General features: G+C 36.6%; 1 protein-coding gene across 3 annotated transcripts in view; it reads left to right on the forward strand.

Annotated features, from left to right (window-relative positions):
- Positions 1-20513, forward strand: part of khdrbs2 (KH domain containing, RNA binding, signal transduction associated 2) — a 117291-nt gene that overhangs the window by 30621 nt on the left and 66157 nt on the right. For all 3 annotated transcript variants that reach the window (XR_003675639.1, XM_028468777.1, XM_028468778.1), the window contains exon 3: positions 13999-14115. Coding sequence is in view for 2 of the 3 variants with exons in the window: in XM_028468777.1 (XP_028324578.1) it covers positions 13999-14115 (117 nt within the window). In the remaining variant the exon portion in view is untranslated. The remainder of the gene's footprint in view (positions 1-13998; positions 14116-20513) is intronic.

Consider the following 20513-nt stretch of genomic DNA (forward strand, 5'->3'; position numbering starts at 1 on the left):
AATAACTCAAAGTCCATTGTTACAACAAATGGTCTCCGATCACCTCCCTTCCAAATTGAACATGGTACAAAACAAGGGGACTATTTGTCACCCCCGCTTTTTATGATTGTGCCACAGCAATAAGGGCCGAAAATGAAATACAAGGTATAAACATGGCAGGAATTGAAAATAAATTGTCAATATTTGCCGACGACGTGCTGGTTTTACTGCCGGAAACAAAAAAAATCTGTCCCACCACTCTTGGAATTAGTTAAGTCATTGTCCTGCTTATCTGGATACATGGTGAATTGGGACAAACGTGAATTAATGCTACTTTCAAATCTTTGCTCAAAGAACGACTTTCAAATATGGAAATTCAACTGGGTCTCACAAAAAATCTCACAATTTTGACCCAAGCTCAAAAAAGACCCAACGTCTTATTAAAGAATGGGATAAACTGCAACTGTCATTATGGAGGAGAGTCCGAGCTATAAAGATGTTATAGTACCCAAGCTAAATTATCTGTTTAGTATGCTTCCACTCTACATCTCACCAGGCACTTTGAGCAGTCTTGATAAAACATTTACTCAATTTGTCTGGGCAAATAGGAAGCCCAGGATGAACTTGAAGAGACTGCAAGTTAAAAAGGAATACGGTGGTCTAGGCATGCCAAAAATAAAATTATATAAAGAACCATTTACATGCTCCCAAATTGCATCGATTTTAAGTTAAAAAAAAACAAAAAAAAACGAATAGACCGGCATGGGTAAATCTGGAGGCAGAAATGTGTATACCATTCGATCAAACCAAATATCTAAGTCAATGTCCAGCTCTCTATACTTAGAATCCAATCATTACTCATACAATTGAGTGTTGGCAACAAAAAATGAAAGAAATATCCTCGTGTTTAACAAAAACTGCACTTTTAAAGATTGGAGAAAGAACCTTTTATTGGAAAGACTGGCATTCTCAAGGAATAAAGCGTATTGAAGATATTCTATAACTATTCTAATAGAACAATTAAATCATTTGAAGATTTAAAATTACAATTTGGCTTACATAACAAAGACTTTTGGAATCTTTTACAAATTAGAAATTGCTTGCAGAAAATTTCCAGGCTAAATACATCCTTCCCTGCTGAGGCATTTATTCAAACCAAATTTAAAAAAAAAAAATGAAATCACTGCCACATTCAGTGTGCTCCTTCTATAATTTTTTGATGGAAGAAGTAAATAACTTTAATGAAGGGATAAGGAAGACCTGGGAAAAAGATTTACAGATACATAAACGGAAAGAATGCTGACTCCTATGAGGGATGCCAGATCTATTCACTTATTCAATTCAAAATTTTAAATAGACTATAATTGACTTCAGTTAAAATGCACAGGGCGAGACTAGGAATTTCAAATTTATGCTGGAGATGCAATGCAGAAAGTGGTAGTTTAATACACATGCTATTTTTATGCCCACTTATGAAAACGTAGAGGGAAAAAGTTACAACTAAACTGAACACTTTAGAGGTTGAAATTCACCCAACACCAACTTTATGCGTACTGAACCAAATTAAGTTGAAAGGAAAAGATGCTCAGAACATTAAGATTTTTTATAAAAGTCGCCCTTACTACAGCAAAGAGAGTGATTCTAAAGTACTGGAAGTCACCAGAGAGTCCTACATACACAGAGTGGTTCACAACGCTGTCCAAGATGGCTTCCTATGAAACTGAATAATATCCCTAATATAACAATCTAAGTACAATGGATTTACTCTAGACTGGCTTGGTGGGGTTAGTATGGGGGTGGGGTGGGTGCACATGGGGAAAAAAACAACTCTTATCGGTCAGTTATAAGTTATAAGCTAACACAGTAACACTTTTAATACTGTATCTTATGTTTCTTGTAGTTTAGATTATCTTAAATGGGGAAGCCAATGTTTAGGTGTCTCGATGATTAAAATATAACAGTAACGCTGCAGAAAAATTTTTGAATTATTATTGTTATTCTTTATTTTATATATTTTTTTCTTTTTTAGACCCACTAGTATGTTGTATGTATGCTGGAGTTGTCTTGGTCCTGGAGTTGCAGACTTGATTTTGATGCTAATGAATGGACTTGATGCTAATTTCGATATCATACTGGCTTCACAAGAAATAATAGTGCTTTTTTTGTGTGGACACAATTTTAATTTATTTATTTATTTATTTTTCTAGCGCTTCGGAATTCTTCGGACACTGATATATATATATATATATATATATATATATATATATATGTATTTTTTTTTTTTTTTTCTGTTATTGCCAAGCCGGTGTCTGGCTTTAAGGCCATTGACCGATGTCTGATTTTCAATGCTTTTGACGGCTCTAATGTATTTATGAAATGTACATGTATGTAGGTATATACAGTAGGTATAGTTACAAGTACAGTATATGTACTGGTATATGTATATGTGGGTATGTATGTACTGTATGCATGTAGGTACATTATGTTAACATGTTATTTACCTTTTTACTGTTATAGCAGTAACTAAACTGAACTGAATGAGAAAAAAAAAAAAATTAAAACTCCTGAATAAATGAAACCTTAACATATTATTCAAAAAGAAAACAAAATGATCTTGCTGGAATGATTATTACTATTAATGTCATTAACAAGACACTGTTGAAGTTACAGCACAGTTCTATGTCTGCTCTGATAGTGGTGGGCCTGCTCTATGGTTGTGTATGTGTGTATATGAGCTCTTACTCTTTCATCCTCTCCTGTCATTTAGGTTCATCTTACTGAACCATGACGGTACTTATTGAATAATGAGGGTATTTGATCCAGATTAATGAAGTGGCTGCAATCCTAAGTACAAAGTTACTCCACACCTTGAATAATTCAAAAGACAGTAGTCTCTCCACGATAGGCACCGGCAGACCCCCGCAACCCTGAAAAACAGGAACCAGCGGGTTTGAAAATGGTTGGATGGATGGATAGTCTCTACGAGTGCAGTCCGCGCTGCACTGCCTAAATAGCACCCCTAATATAGCAACGCCCCACAGTTAGTGACTGAAACTGACATTTTCTCAAATCCAAACACTAAAGAGACTGTTTATAATCAAATTAGATATTTATAGTTGTATTTAAAGCTCCTCGAGACAATACTTTTCTACAAAGATAAAGACAGTGTAGGTCTCATAGATCAATAAATGGAAGAAAAAAATGTACAGTAAATGTTGAAATTGTAGTCTGAAAGTTTTGATATCCACTGTAAACATTTAGGTTATTGACATTGAAGGAAAAGTGTCACGCATCACATTGTGGGATGTGTAGAAGTCTTTTTTTTTTTTTTTTTTAAGATGTATTTTTACTTCATTCCTACATTGATTTCTTGTGTTTGCCCCCAAAAACTGCCAAAAGTGACTTTAAAAACACATTTCTGGTGTTTTCATGCGGCAAAACAATGACAAATGTTTATTTCGAGGCTCACATGGAAAGCCAAATCTGACTGAAATGTTTTTGCGTAAATGACCTATTATTGATCGATGAAATAATCTATTTACTGATCTAAAAAAAAAACAACAACTATCATCTAGCAGCTTTAAGTACGATAATTTAACGATCAAGATTTCATGACAAGACAAAAGACACGGGCTGATAAAACAAAATTGATGACGATGAAGGATGCAACCGAAGTAATGAAATGATTGTGTCTTTAAACGTTGGCCAGTACCCTTGGCTATTTCCCGACTTCATATTTCAGCTGACTGCCCAGGCGTCGACATTCTATACAGGGAATGTTTTTAAACCCTTAATAATTGATGGTTTTTTATCAAAGCTTTAGGAAACCCGGCTCCAAGCTGAACATTCTTTGATTGATTGAACATTTCAGAGGAAAGATTAGATTTCTAGATGGTTTTACCAAACAAAGATAAACACAGGTAATGCTGATACATTTACAACAAGCAGCCGCCACGAAATCACTCTGAACGCTATCATTAATTATTTCCTAGTTTTGATCTAAACTTATATAAAACTTTTAGATGTTCCTAAAGGCCAAATATCATTGCAACATTTTTACTTCAAATTATAGTCTGATATGATGTATAACACTGCAGAAAAATCTTGTCATTTTAAATATCACTGGAATATATCCACTGATGTGAAAGCTGACAGTTTGATTAGTATCTCATAACTTTGCTGCATTAAATTGGTTTTCAGTGGATGTGGATGATGATTTTTTTAATCACTAAAACTATTCAGTGTCTGACTAAATGGGAGTGATATAAAATCGGGTTTTTACCATTTGAATAAAAGTTAATTCAATTTACTTTCCAAACTTTTCACAGTCATGGCACATTCTCTGAGGATATCCTTTGTCAGGTACATTTTAAAACAACTGATGTGTTCTGTGATCTTTGACTAAAAAACTTTTCCTCCCGCTTTGCTGAACTGACAGCCTCATTAAAAAACCACAAATTTCAGAAAGCTCTCAATCTGGAAATTTGACAAATTTGGTAAAACTTCAGAAAAAAAGTAAATAAGTATGTAAATAATTTATAAAGCGCTTTTTACAGATAAAATCACTAACAGAGGATAATATAAAACAACAGGAGCAACATCATAAAATAATAATAAAACATGGGTGCATTTACATCAACAGGAGCAGCATCATAAAAGGAACATTTAAATTTAAATCCATTTAATTAAAAGTTTTTCTGAAGAGCAAAGTCTTCAAATGTTTCTTAAAAGTGTCCACACAGTGCAGGTGCAGGTTATTCCAGAGCCTAGAACGCCAGGTCTCCTCAAGTTTTTAAAAACTTTGAGTCATTAAAGGAGCAGTACGAGTGGATATCGTCAGCATAAAAATGATTAGACATTTTTAAAGCCACGGACAACCGACCAAGAGGCATCAGGGACAATAAAAACAAAACAGGCCCGAGTACAGAGCCCTGGGCTACTCCACATGACAGGTTGGACACATTAGACATTATATCCTTAATAACAACATTAAAAGTTCTTCCATTTATATATGATGAAGTGAACCACTGGAGAACAGCACCAGAAAACCCCATCTCAGGTTTTAGTCGATCAATCAGTAAATTGTGATCTACAGTGTCGAAAGCAGATGTTAAATCAAGTAAAACCAAAACTGTGTCGCGGCCAGAATCAGCGACCATTCTCATGTTACTGGAAACTTTCAAAGGAGTAGTTTCAGTGGAGTGGAAGTACAGCTTTTGCAAATATGAAGGAATAATAATAACAATGGTAGAATGGAGTAGTAAGGAAATAAAGATGCCACAGTAAAAAATTAAAATAGGTGGAAAAAATTATAAAATGATAGATTTCCAAAATGATTACACTCTTTACTTGTTTTAAAACACTTTCGGGAAAAATAATAGGCTCGAACTTTGACTTAAACTCTTGATTTTATTCCTGTAAGAATTGCACACATAATATACCTTTTTAGTTCATACAGCAACTGTCTCAGCAGTAACAGTGAAGCTAAAATGATTCAACTGCATTAAAACAGAAGACCACGTTAGCATGCAGTGCTAAGTTAGCAACAGCAACACAAGTGATGAAGTGAGAGCTTTAATACTAACTAGTACCAAAGTGAGAATTTATGTCAAAGATTGTTTTCAAATGTACGACATGATGCAGTACAGAATTTTTCCTTCAGGATTTTGTGTGCGCCAACATTTGATCGTTTCAATGTATCTACTTCAATGTGGGTGTATGTCAGTATATCTGAGCACTAAATCATTTCTAAGCAAAAGAATGGGACAGACCACGGAGTGAAAACAATGCCAAGTACACTCTAATATGAGATTCATTTTTCACGCAAATTATATTTGATTCATTGATCTATGAGGCTTGCACTTGCACACGTCTTTATCTGTTAGAAAATTATCGTCTAGCAACTTTAATTACCATAATCTATCCATAAAGATTTTTATAACCGTAAAAGACACCAGCAAATAAAATACAATTGATGGAAGATGCAACCATTTATCACAACTGGTGGGTGTGGTGCTGATTAAATCCCTATCCTATATAGTTTTACTCCCCTGGAATAAATTTATATATATCCTCTGCAAATTACCTCATATATTTTGCTGAACTCCGAGGTCCTGTGATAATACTAATCGAATGCGAATAGGCATCTCTGTGGACAGAAATGGGCGGGATCTGATGCGTGATTACGCGTTGTTTTGTTTTCCGGGACGCATGTTTATTTACTGTTGGCGAAGAATGGAGGTAATTTTAAGGTTTCTTGTAAGGTTTCTTCTTGCATCCAGTACCTACTTTTCTTCTTAGCGCTCGCCAAGTTGGAAACAATGTGAGCGAATGTTTCGCAATACGCAGCGCGTTGACATCATATCCGGGAGATGTCCGTAAATTTCAGCAGAATCTCAGGCTTCGGTTATCTCGTGCGAATGCACCACATAAAAAGCAGACGTTGGAAGGTCATTTATTTATTATATGGGGTCCCCCGATAACACTTATCCTTTGTGAATAGGGCATAAAATGGAGTTAGCAGGGACCACATGCGATTTGTAATAATAAAGTAAAAATTCCTCCGCAAATTACCTACTATATTTTGATGAACTCTGAGGTCCTGTGATAATACTAATCCAATGTGAATTGGCATCTCTGTGATTTGGACAGAAATGGGCGGGATCTTATGCGTGATTATGCATTGTTCCGTTTCCGGGACGCATGCTTATTTACTTTTGGCGAAGAATGGAGGTAATTTTAAGGTTTCCTCTTGCATCCAGTGCCTACTTTTCTTCTTAGCGCCCGCCATGTTGAAAACAATGTGTGTGAATGTTAGTGCGTTAACATCATGTCTCAGATGCAAAACACAATCCAAAAAAAAAGCCAAAAGGAGGTTCAAGGAAAACTGGGAGCAGGGAACAAAAACAGCACAGCACACTTGGAGAGTATCTTTGACAATGAACCAGCAATCATTCATTGTACTCAGCTAAATACCTGGGCAATACATGAGGCAGCTAATTATTGAACCCAAACACACTGACATCACTGGGAGGTGGAGACACTCTAATGTAGGCAAGGCAAGGCAAGGCAAATTTATTTGTATAGCGCATTTCATACTCAAGGCAACTCAATGTGCTTTACATGATAAAACATTCAATTGTTTAAAATCAATAAGAACTCTAATGTAGTGCGATTTATGTTTCTGCATCACATTGACGCTGTAGCTACGTGTAGAGCCCTCTAGGAGAACCCGCTCGGAGACGGAGAGCAGTGTGTTGACAGTGAGAGAATGTTCAGTGATGAAGCAGAGAAGCTGCTTTTCACCAAGAACTTAGAAGCACTTTCTGTTTTATGAGAGAACACATTTGACTCTCTTTCAGCAGTCTGGGCAGTCATAGGCCTGTACATTATTTTTTAATGTACACTTGAGTGGGGTCAAGTTGAACATTTTGTTTTGCATTTTATTTGATATCTTGCGTTGTTGGAGTTTCAATGCTAAATACATATTTTCCTAGATTTTTAATCGATTTATTCTTTGAAGCATTAATATTCAACGATGCAATTGCAAAGCGGGTGGTGGATTATTCTTCCATGCAAACTATCATTTCAATTTGTCATTCAACAATACACTCCCCAAACCAGTTGCTAAATGTCAACAGCGTGACGCTATTCATGGAAACGTCCTCATACAAACGCATGGTATAAATAATAGTAATACATCAGTTATTATTATATAGCGCTTTTTTGGACACTCATAGACGCTTTACAGAATCAAGGGATTGTTCTTTCACTCCACACTTAGTGGTGGTAGGCTACTATTGTAGCCACAGTTGCCCTACGGCAGACTGACGGAAGCAAAGCTGCCATAGTGCGCCACGTCTGATGTGCAAAGTCACCGTGGGATTACTTTGATGTACAAATTTGATCCTTTTTTTTTAATTTAACAGCTCTAACAGTCATGAAACTGGAATACAATTTCAAAGTGTTTTTTCCACTGAATTGGAAACGTTTAGTTTTTTTCTCCAGTGACTCACAGACTGGATGTTTTTTCTGTGTTACAAAGATCACAGCCTTGCAAAAAAGAAGAACAAAAAAAAACCACTGGAACAGTGCACAAAGACAGAGAAAGTTAATCCTTCTGCTACAAGCCACACTGCCTTCCAAAGATACATCCTAACATACTAGGACACATCCTAGCATAGAGACACCAGAGCTTATATTGTTTTACATAAACCACATATGGCCAAACATGATTTCACACGTTCTGCATGAATATTAACAATTTCAAGCTCAGACATTCTATGCAAAAAGATTAGTCGCCCTGCTGCTAACTTTTCCACAAGTATGCCTCTGAAAGAGGTGTGTGTGCATGGTACAAACATTATGCTACACACTGCTTTAAATATTCAACAGGATTACCATGGCAAACACAAGTATGTTTTAGTTTCTGGTGTTTGAGACGGACCTGGGATTCCATATCTGTGAGTATTAGCCTTTGCAGTGCATGAAGATAAATATAAAGCTCCTGCACTGACATCTTTGTCCTTCATCAACCTGTTAGCTCAGCATCCATTGCACAAAAGGCTTTGCTTGCACTCTCATTGGATTGTTGGATCAACAGTATGATGGACAGACTAAAAATAGACAAAAGTATCACTTCAAGCAGCTGGACAAACCTTACATGGTCCTCACTGGTAATTGAAAAGATGATACTAGGGTTTTTACAATATCTATACAGTATATATCCAGCCAATATTAAAATACACCCAGTAATAATAATTGGAATAAGAACTTTATTGATAAGACCTGAGTTTGATATTTCACGTGTGCCCTCGATTTGTATTGTGGTATAGTTTACATAGTGATTGATCATGTGTGTTGTTCGTAATTACGTCAAGGAGGGAATATTTTAATCGGCGTTTGTGTATTAGTTTCTTAGCAGGATTAAATCAGAACTTACTGGATTTTGACAAAATTTGAACCAAAGATAGACCTTACACAATGCAAGATTTAATTACATTTGGGACAGGATTCAGATCAATATACTGATTCTGGATCGGTTTCAAAAATTGAAAAATCTCTCATCATTGGCTAAATTGTCTGAGAATAATTTTGTTGTTTTGCTATTAATATTATTGTGTACATGCATGTGTTTATATATATATATATATATATATATATATATATATATATATATATATATATATATATATATATATATACATATATATACAGTTTATTGTTTTTATTATTATTACTTAATTCTTATTTGTGTATACATTTTTTGGACTGTCCGTCAGGCAGAAGCTGTTTTACGAAGGTCGATCACAACATGTTGAGATAAGCGTGTTGATTTCAGTCTGGTTAACCGGCACGCTCTAGTGACGAAGGCGGATATTACAGCGTCAAACCAATCACACGAGAACTGTAGAAGGTCACAAATAAGGAATAACTCTTTCAAAATATGAAGAATTAGAATACATAATTCAGACCAAAAACAACACTGTTAATGCAGAAAGTAAATGGTGCAGGAATTGATGAGTGTTAATATTTCAATTAGTGGGATTATAAACGGAGTATCAGTTTCACTTTCTCTTCCCTTTTTAACTTGTCTGTGGCTCTGATGCTGCGTTCATACAGATCAGCCTACATCATAAGGTGGAATATATTTGTGTGTTATATTATCTCAGGACTGAGGCTCTCTGCATCACCACAGAATACATGAATTATTTAATTAATTATTTGTGTGAAAGCGCTCGATGCACGCAGGCTTTATCAGCCGACTTATTTTACTGACTTCATCAGTCACCAGATATAAATCTCTATGTTTTGTAAAAGATGTCATAATCGGTAAAATTAAAGGATTCCATTGATGTCTAAATGTTATCTCTCTCTCGTCAGCTGTTTATTGGACAGCTGTCAGGAGGCGGGACTTTAGCACTCGCTAAGATCCTAGACAGAGAAAAACCTGCTCGCGAGCAGTCTAGTCGTTCAGCATAAGTTTCCATGGTGATTTGGCTCTGTAAGACATTAGCGAGCATCGTAGGCCAGCACACGCCGATTTAATCCTGAAAATTAGCGCCACAAGAGGTAATCTAGATTCATAACATACCCCCTTTGTGTTTGAAAAATAACATTTTTTTTAATGTAATTTGACTCAATTATGTCGGGTTGGTTCTTCAGCTGCCCCCCTGAGTTTCATCAGAATAGGATCCAAATTACGCAGTTCATCGCGATTTTTCTAAAAAACAGACGTGTCCATACATTTTCTCCCACTGCATAGTTATTAATGGGGATATACCTTTCTTCCAAACATTAAAAGTGTAAATGATCATTATACCATGATCAGGATCACTGATCCACGTAACAACATCTGGTAAACAGAGTATTTGGTGGTTGGCGAAGGTTTGTGCTCAGTGTTCTTTTTTTGATTGTGTTTTTCTGCTGTTAACTTGCACTAAGCTTTTCAAACGGGCTTCAAAGAAAACGTCTTTAGTCACAGCAGTATTTGTGGAAAGTGCTTCACTCAGCTGAATATGCCAGCATGCACATTCACATTAGTGCAGCTCAGATCCACCTTCACCTCCTGCTGAATACCCTCTCGGCATCTTAGGTGTGAATCAGGGAATTTAATCGTTACTTTGTTTAGTTTTCTTGCCCTAAAAGAATAATATACACATTTAAAAAACAATGCACATTTACAGTTGTTCCGTATGCTAAATAAGTTAGAGTACACCCAAAACAAACAGACCAAAATACACATTTGTTCTGTGAATATTTGTCAGATGTATCTCCGCATAATTGTTGGATTTACAGCCCCCCTACCTTCACATATCTGCAGAGTTATCAGTGTTGAGACTGTAGGGGGTACATAGCATTATTTCAAACCTCATTTAACACTGAACTATACCCCTTCCCAAAGCTCAAATTGCCCACTACGGAGCACCAAGGTGGCTCTAGACATTCATTTACTTAATGAAAACAGGCCACAGTTCTTTTTCCTCACAGCGAGTGCATTCCTGATGCAGCCGCAGCGACCATCTGCTCCCCCAGCTCCCTGCCAGCTATAGGATAGACCTGTCAAAGCAACTCCTTTGAAAAGACGCATTCTCCGAGGTGCCTTAATCATTCAGATCAGAGGACGGCCAAGGACAGTTGGGAGGAATTTTCCCCCTCATTGTTTCGTCTCCGTGTCCTCGGGCACCGTCACATCTCAGTTCTAGCATTCACTCTTGATTTTAATGATGTTCATGAAATGAGCTGAGTGTGCAGTTGAGGTGCAGCAGCCAAACACAGCTGGCAGTGATTTTATTAGATCCTCGGTCACAGTGGGAAAGGCTGCTTTTCAAAAAGGTTAATATCATTTAAGAACTGGCCAAAGCGTGCTGTGGTGTGCGCTGACCACCTGTTCAGTCATAGAGGGGGTCTTTCATGATCTCATCAAGCTCCAAATATTCAAAGTCAACATCAAACTGTGTAAACTCTGGCATAAAAAAAAAAAAGTTTATTCTTTCATTTTGAAGGTTATTTAACTCTGCAACAAAGTACATACATACATTATTCACAGATTGAACATACTGTAAGTACACTCTTTCATAGCAAAATGTTTTAATAAGATAACCATAGTTTAAATTGTAATTATGGTTAATATTTTGATATGCTGTAAAAGTGCCACAAATTATTATTTTCATAGTACATTTAAAATGTAAAATTGCATTCGCATTGTATGTCAGTAGCAGTCCTTTTTAATTTCATGTTTACGCATGCATGCTTCACATGCTTTATGCAGAATTTTCTTTTAAAAAGGCTGAACTTATTGTGTATGTATCAGTAGTTTCTAAAAAAAAAAAGAACATCTTGATTTGATTATATCATCTATTTATAGATGGGAATATTTCCAGATTTAAAATTAAAACCAAGTCAAATAAAACTTCAAAGGAACGATCAAAGGCAGTAGAACTCCTCTGACGAAGACTGGCAGTTGACAGTCGAAACATGTTGGGCGATACAAACTTCATGAAGAACATGGTCTGAAGAAACAAAACCTAAACTTAATATAACATTAAAACATTTTTATTTATCTCCATACTCTTAACTTAATCTAAAATATATTTATGAAGATGGAGATGTTCTTCTTTTAGGTCTATAACTTGTTAGGGTTTTGGGGGGGGGATAAAAATCAGGAAAATATCCCTGTTTTGGAGTAACTACCGTTTTGACCGCAGTCGTATTGTGACTTTTATGGGATCACTGACCATAAATCTCAGCAGCATTGTGCATGAAACAACCTGGAGCTACTTTTCTCAGTATGAATGTGAGATCGTGCACAGTGAGAGTGAAATGATAGTCACAGCCCTGAGGCTTGAATGGGATATTTTGTCATCTAGATAGTATTACTTAATTTCCCACTGGGAAGAAACTCATTATTTGTGAGTTTATCTCAGCACTGACCTCTGGAACTGTCTCTGGAATGTTGGGGGTTTGTGTCTATGTAACCATTTTTTTGCTGACACACACTTGCCCGACACTGGTGCCTCCAAATGAGACGGATGTACACAATATGGGTGAGGGCAGATTTAGAGTAAAGTATGTGGGGGTCACATGGGATATCGACCTTATTCCTGAAGGAACTACTGTGTATTTTAGCGACTGAACCATTGCAGATCTGGCATTGCCCATTGGTCAAATGATGTCACGCTCACTGTTTACAGTAGGGGTGTTCCCATCTGATATTGATATCGGTCTGATATTAGCCTGAAAACGAATATCGGATTCAAATTTCTGGATTCTCCAATTATTTATTCATTTTCTATTTATTTTTACTCAATTGTAGAATACTGTATATATTATGTTGAAGGGTAAAATGTATGTAACCAATTAGTTAATAATAAATTGGTCATTTTTTTCTCATACCTACTGTCACTGACTATTGTGCTCTGTTTGAGTAACATCACTTGATCAAGCCTTTTCTAACATTCCACACTACAAAATAAGTACTTGTTATTTTTTTATTAACGGGAAAAGAAAGTATGTATGATTCATGCTGATATTGGATCAATATCGGTATTGGCCGATACGCAATTCTGCAATATCGGTATATCGGAAATTAAAGAGTTGTAGTTTACAGGCTATGTAATTGTGGCCACGTCCACCACTATAATAAGGATAACAAACAAAATGCTATGTAAGGATTGTTAATGTCTGTGACACTATTGTTAGCCTCTATTATTGTATCGTCATATTTTATCTCCTTCATTGCACTGTTTTTCAGGTGTCTTTTGGGTATTCTGTGTGTTGCCTTCTGTTTTTTTTTTTTGTTTTCTTGCACTTTATCTGAGCGGTCATGACAGTAAAATTTCTCTATTTTTGAGTTAACTGAAGGTTTGATTCGTTGTTCTGCAGCACTTATTCTGCCAAGGAGGTAATGTTTTCACTGGTGTTTATTTATTTACTTGTCAGCAGGATTAGTTCATGGATTTTGACAAAATTTTAACTAAAGATAGACCTTACGCAGTGCAAGATCTGCAAGATATCTGATGGATCTTTATGATATTTGACTCAGTTATGTGAGGTTAGTTCCTCAATCACACTACTGGTTTTCATCCGGATAGGATCTAGTTTGCTCATTTCATCAGAATTTTTCGAAAAAATATGGGTGCCCATACATTCGGACCTAAAGTGTGAACGATCATATCTAGAAAAGAGGATATTTAGAGGATGGCGAAGGTTTGCGCTCTCTGAGTGCTCTTGTTAGTAATTAAAGTTATTTGTTAATCACAATTCTGTCGCCTATATCCAGTACTCTTGCTGTGAAAGGCCGTAAGATGAAGTTAAAGGCCATTTATATTTTTGTATTATGGATTTTATCACAGCTATTTCTAACGTGAATGCTACACGTTGTTGTATTCATAATACATTATCATGCAATGGTCAAAAAGCTGCTCTCATATTTAAGATTTGATCCTAACTATTAGATATATTTATTATATAAAGGAGGATTGATAAGGTCTGTGATTGCTTTTTCTTTTTTTGTCACAGTTCAATTTTGTGGGGAAGCTTCTTGGACCACGAGGAAATTCAATGAAGAGATTACAAGAAGACACCGGAGTGAAGATGTCTATCCTCGGCAAAGGGTCCATGAGGGATAAAGGCAAGGTGGGACATCCACTAACTACTTGTTTTATGAACTTTTGTATTATTCATATTAGAGATCAAAGCTATTGAAAAGCTTCCGAATCCCAGCTGAGGCTTTTAACCAACAGCATCTGACCAATAAAAGAGATGAATACCATCCAGAGAAGAATTAATAGCCCTCACTTGACAAACATATGTTGAGGGAAATCAGGAATGTGTTTCAGTTTGTGGGTTAATGGCATATTTTGTAAAAGTCAATTATGAATGCAAAGTAATGAATCTCTTTGGCAAAGTCATTTATCCTGCTGACTTGTGGTCCCCTGAAGCCAAACTTATTCAGGCGTACATGCAGACATCCTGCTGGATCTTGCGTTCACACCCACAAACGCTCTCACTGTGCTGCTATAGAATTATTCTGCTATTATTACTGTAGCCGCTGATTTAGACAGCCCGACATGATGAAATGCGTTGCTTCTCTCATTGCCTCTTCTCTGAAACTAAAGCTGCATTTCATTATATCATGTCGAGTGTGAATGAAAGAAGCGCATGTTACAATCAATATTTTACCAAATGTTAGCGCAAATTGCGAAAGGGACCATTTTTCGAATAATATTTCTGTAAATTACATAAAAATGAAATAAAATGTAATTTATTTGCGGTAGTTTGGGGGACCCCTGCTCAGGAATCTAGAATGGATCGTCACACTATATCCTTAAATGAGTCTTTCCTGTGAAATATTGTTTGGTGTCATTTAGTATCTATGGGTTTTCTCAGGTTTTTTTTTCATGTTAGCTCGACTGGAGCTGGTAAATGAATTGTGGAAGCGTCTGTGAATGCAAATAGCTCAGATTCCTGCTAGCTAAAAGATTCCTGGTTAGCAACAATTGCCAGGTTCCTGTGTTTTAAAAGACGGGTGGATAGATGGACGGATGTGTTGTCAGAAGCTCATTAAGTAATGTTCTCATGAAGTAATTCATGAGAATGCAGGTAATCTTCCTTCACAGAGTCTTAGCACGTTTCAACTCCTTTTGCAGTTGACAATGAAGATATCAAAATGTATGAAAAATGCAGTACAGGAGTGCTTGTATTTTTGTGATTTGTACCTTATATTTAAAAAAAAAAACAAAAACATGTTTTTGTTAAAAAATGTCTCCGTACATTTTGATTGGGGTTTTCAACGTTTTAAGATTTAATTGCGGTTTCAGCTATGAACTTCTTTTTTTTTTGGTTAATACTAGGTTAATGGCAATGCTAGGCTAATGCTAATTGCTAGGTTAATGCTAGGATAATGCTTATGTTAGGCAAACATTAATGCTAGGCTAATACTAATGTTGGGCTAATGCTAGGCTAATGTTAATGCTAGCAAATGCTAAAGTTAAGCTAATGTAAGGTTATTGTTAATGCTATTGTTAGCTAATGTAAGGTTATGCTAATGTTGGGCTAACACCAATGCTAGATAATACTAGGCTAATAGTAATGCTAGGCTAATGCTAATGCAATGTTCAACGACATGGGCCACCACCTGCATCCTCACTTGCATTTTCTTCAGGAAATGCAGTATTTTAGTTAATAATCGTAGATGTGCCACAATTAGCAATCCAAAGTATGCTGTCAACAGTTGACCAATGCTTCTAAACCAATCCAATCTGTATGATCAAGTTTCCAAATGTCTTCGTGTGATATCATATTTGTGAACAGTTGGAAGAGGTCTGAACACATTTATGGATGAGACAGACTCCCAAAGGTCACAGCAAGACATCTGCCATCCATCCAATTGTATCAGGACGGATGGCAGGATACCAAGGAAAAGCATGTGAAGACAATTAATTAATGAACTTGTGATTGTCTGTTCTTCAAACCAAACTCCTTTTTCAAATGAAGCCAAAACACTCATTAGAACTGGAGACGTTATCACATGAGGCCGTAATTGGAAGTTAGTTGTGGATAAGAGCCAGAGAGATTGTGGGTTTCTGCATAAATGACTTGAAATGGAGTCGAGGCATCTAACAGAAGTTTCACCTCACTTCTGGAGGTCTATGTATTCTGTCTTCCTTCCACCTTTGAAATAGATAATTTATTTAAATTAAATCATCTCAGCATTATAATACAACTTGCTTCCACTGCTGCACATTTTGTCAATATGCCCTGCGTCTTGAACTCTCTCTTTGCTTCCCAAACACAACATTTTTCATAAGTCCTCCTGTGAGATCTGTTTTCTTGACTTTAAAAAGAACCTGCTGAATGTTGGAAAAACTTTGCTGCTGGTAAAAACAACATAAGAGTGTGGAAAATAAGTTGATGGTAATCCTATTGTTCAAACACATATTGCACTCTTCACTTTTAGAAAATGTGTTTTGTGCCACTGTGGACCATGTGATTTACTCACGTACCCTTGGGTTAGATTACGTCTTGCACACAAATCTGGTTAGGATTGTCCCCTGGTAAGTGGTTTGTGCTTATTAATGTCTTGAGTTTCAACTACACGACAATGAAAACCCAGAATATTGATTTAAGTTAAGTGGGTTTAATTGACAGCAATCGATGTAACACGTGCTGTGAGATTGATGATCATTGTTTGAAATCAATATTGAAACTTAATACTTACTTGTGTTTATAGTTTTAGATTTAGAAGTTTATAGATTTAGATGAGCCAAGGGTGAAAAAACAGTTGAAATTTATTTTATCTGAACAAATTGTTCAGGCCCTTTCTATTCTTTTCAGTGTTGCTGGAAATCTACACTTTGATGCAGTTTCACAGAATGCTTTCAATTGTGCTCATGTAAGAGTTTAGGAGTAGTTTTAAAAGAAGTCTGGCCTCAGCCTCCGTAGGAAGAAACGTTTCTCCTGAGCCTTTTTCCAGGTGACATCAGCAGGGAGGGTGTCCTTGATGTAGTGCAAGACCAGCCTTTCAAAGGACTTCATTATTATATATGTCAGGGCAGCCAGGCCCTAGTCACTAAAGCACTTCAGTGTCCTTCTTTTAGGCACAGGCACTTTGGTGGTGGCTTTGATGTGTGTGGAGACTACAGTCTGCCGTAAAGACAGGTTGGAAATGTCCATGAACGCACCTGAGAGCTGGTCTGACTTCAGGGTAGGGATGGGCGATATAGACAAAAAAAAATGATCCCGATAAATTCTGGTATTTATCATGATAACGATAAAAATCACCATACATAAAAACTATAAATAAATCAAGCAATTCTCAACTCAAAGTGTAAACAGGTTCCTTACAAACACAAATACTTTTGAATACATCAACACTAGACACATTTAAAAAGGCTACAAAAGCTGCTGACTCTAAGAGCTCATGAGCTGATATTTTATAGAATATATTAGTGCACGTGGGTCACTCTATCAGTGTTATTGTATGTAATTCATTTATTTCCTCACTTAAAATGAAATTATTTTCTTTAAAAAAAGCACATGACAAGCAAAAAAATAACTCCCATTAGTGTTTTTACTGCTGCTGAATCCTGTTTCATCTATCTGATAATGAGTTACATAAAGTTATGGTTGATAAATAACTCTCTGATTTCCTATAAATAAACCAGATCAAGCTGATGATTTAATCATTCAGTATATTTTGGTGTAATAATTTCAATACATTAGTCTAATGGGACCTGCTTTGTCTTATGAACACGTGAAATGTAATTTAAAAAATATTGTGTTTCACAAGTTGGGATGGATGAATAGTGACATTAATATTATGCTAATATTTATTTCACACGTGTGACATGTTTAGCTTTTATCTTTCCATACAAGTGTTAAATCTGACCATAAACAAATCGATGGCTCTCTGTAGCTTTATGACAGTAAGACGTGTTCTTTTTACTTGGTCTATTCCTTATATGGAGTGATTAGCATTAGCTCTTAGCCCAGTCTGTGTGTCGGTGGGTTAGCTTAGCATAGTTAGCTTTAGTTGAGTTTCCATTTCATAATCATTGCTAGATGTTCATCTGTGTCCCCGTGTTTGTGGAACTTTGGGTGGATCTCACGGTGGAACTTGGATTGATTCACTTTGTTGGATGGTTGTCTGGTTTTAACCAAGTCGTGGTCCATGATGTATCGCAGCACGGAAGCTACAGGTAGCAGTGACGAGCACCACCGTCTGTGTGTGTGTGAGGGCTGTGGGGCGGGAGGGGTGTTGCACACCGTGGAGGCTCCGCGGCGGAGCGGCCGTGAACAGCGCTCTGCTCAGAGAATAATAAGTTGTTGACAACAAACTTGTGGGTCATTTTTGCCCCTGGAAAAAGGTTTTTAGGGGCATTCTTGGCTAAATTGAAGGACAAATGGCCCATGGCCCTCGCTAAATTCCGACATGGACATTTATCGTTTCTATCGTGTGATAACGGTGAGAATGTTTTAGACGATATATTGTGAACGACAATATATCGCTAATCGATGACGTCGACGCAAAATATGCGCGGCAATGCGTCGTCCAACCAAAACAAAGATGGCGGCGCCGGAGACTAACTAACACGAGTGGCTCTTCCGAGTTCCAAAAGTGCAAAGCAGTGAAGACACGCACTCGTTTGCCGAAGGTAGCTGTTCCCCGTAACCCTTGTCCTTTATCCCGGGTGTGACCGGACGGCAGTGCCTGCCGTGGCAGCAGCAGTGTGTGTGTTTTTTTTCCCATTTTCTATATGTAAATCAACATGTATAAATTACTTTTAGTCAATTAATGGGTAGATAATCAATAATCGAGTCGAATCGAACTGTAAAAATAAATTGTTTGATTAATCGTTTATCCCAACCCTATATATCGCACATTCTTACTTCAGGGTATAACTGTATGGTCCTAATGGCTTGTGATGTTGATCCTGGTTAGTGTTGAACTTACCTGATGTTGATTACAGGATGATTGGACACCTGATTAGTTGGTGATTTCAAAATATCGTTCTTTCACTTCTGAATGGAGTGTCAAAGGGTGGAAAGAAAACATTTGCGGAGTCCTGTTTAGTGTTGTATGGGCCTTGTAGTCTGTAAAGACCTTAATATATACCTCTCTGCACGAGTCATTGGTAGCAAAGTGCCTCTCAAAGCTCTGTTGGTACTTTCACTTGGCTTCTCTAATGCCCCTCTTAACCAGGACACCTTAAGCATATTGGTCTATGAAAAACTCGACTTGCGAGCCACTTCTACCACGAACGACTTTTTGCAATCTATTTTATTGGGGGGTTATGATTGTAAATAATCTGATTTTAATATTTCAACAATTACACTTATTAAATATTTGCATAATATTAAAGTATAAAAATAATATTGAAGCAGTAACACTTAAAAACTGCTTTAGAATTAAATGTATTTTAAAAATGTAAATACAATCAATAAAAATATTTTTTAAATAAAGTTTGTAAAATATACTGCTTAAAACCATAGTGTTTCCATTCTATCATGGCAGAACCAAAAACTCTGTTAAAGTTTGATGGTCTGCAGTTTGTTTATCTCAGATCATCGCACAGTTCTGTTATAGAAGAATTATATGCACATTATATCACTCCACAAAAGCTTCAAACACAGCAGCTCACTTCATAAAGGCCCAAGTTAAAGAATTGAATCTTTGCACTGAATCAGAACACACAAATATCTGCATTAACCGAAGTCTTGTGAGTTCTCTGAGAGGCTGCTGTTCTTACAGCGGAGAAGTCAAATCAGGAAATTTCATAAAAAGCTGAATTAAACAACAGAAAGCACTTAAGAATCAAAGAATCCAGGAGGGAAACGGAGGAATTGACAGACCCATGATGGTGTTACGGCAGAATTTGCGGTTGACCTCATTTGGAGACATGATTTATTGCTCTGGTTGAGTGATGGAGTCCAGGCGAAGCATTGATGATTTTATAAAAAAGTTTATTCTAAAACTAAGTAAAAAAAAGGTACAAAGATGGAACAAAGTGGAACAAAAATTAATGACCGTCCGGCCGAGCGTTCGAAGGCAGAGCCGCCCTCTCTAACAGTTTCTTATACAGATATAAGAGAAAGGTCCCAACCCTGAAAGACAGAAAGGGAGGGAGTCAGATGCTCCCACAGTGGAAATGTTGGAGGATGATGAAGACGTGTATATTTTGAGGAAGATTGGGCGCCACTCTTATCTGTCCTTGATAGTGTGTGCGTTCGTGTATATCTGCATGTGAGTTTGAGTTTTGGCTCAGCAGAGACTGTGTTGCACTGAGTACAATACGATCTGTACTGTTTAATCTAACATGATTCAGCTGTTCAAAAGTGTAAAGAGTAATGAAGTCATCATGTATTAAAACATGACAAATTGTACACATGAACATACATTTGACGATATGATGATGAATATAAAAATGGCCATAACAATGGTGACGGACTACATGGTTTATTACAATATTAGATATAGATAGTAACACTATTTGCAGATGGCAGTAGCTTATTTTTAAAAGGTGATGTTAGGT

The sequence above is a fragment of the Gouania willdenowi genome, chromosome 15 (genome assembly GCF_900634775.1).
Source record: "Gouania willdenowi chromosome 15, fGouWil2.1, whole genome shotgun sequence".
Lineage (NCBI taxonomy): Eukaryota > Metazoa > Chordata > Actinopteri > Blenniiformes > Gobiesocidae > Gouania > Gouania willdenowi.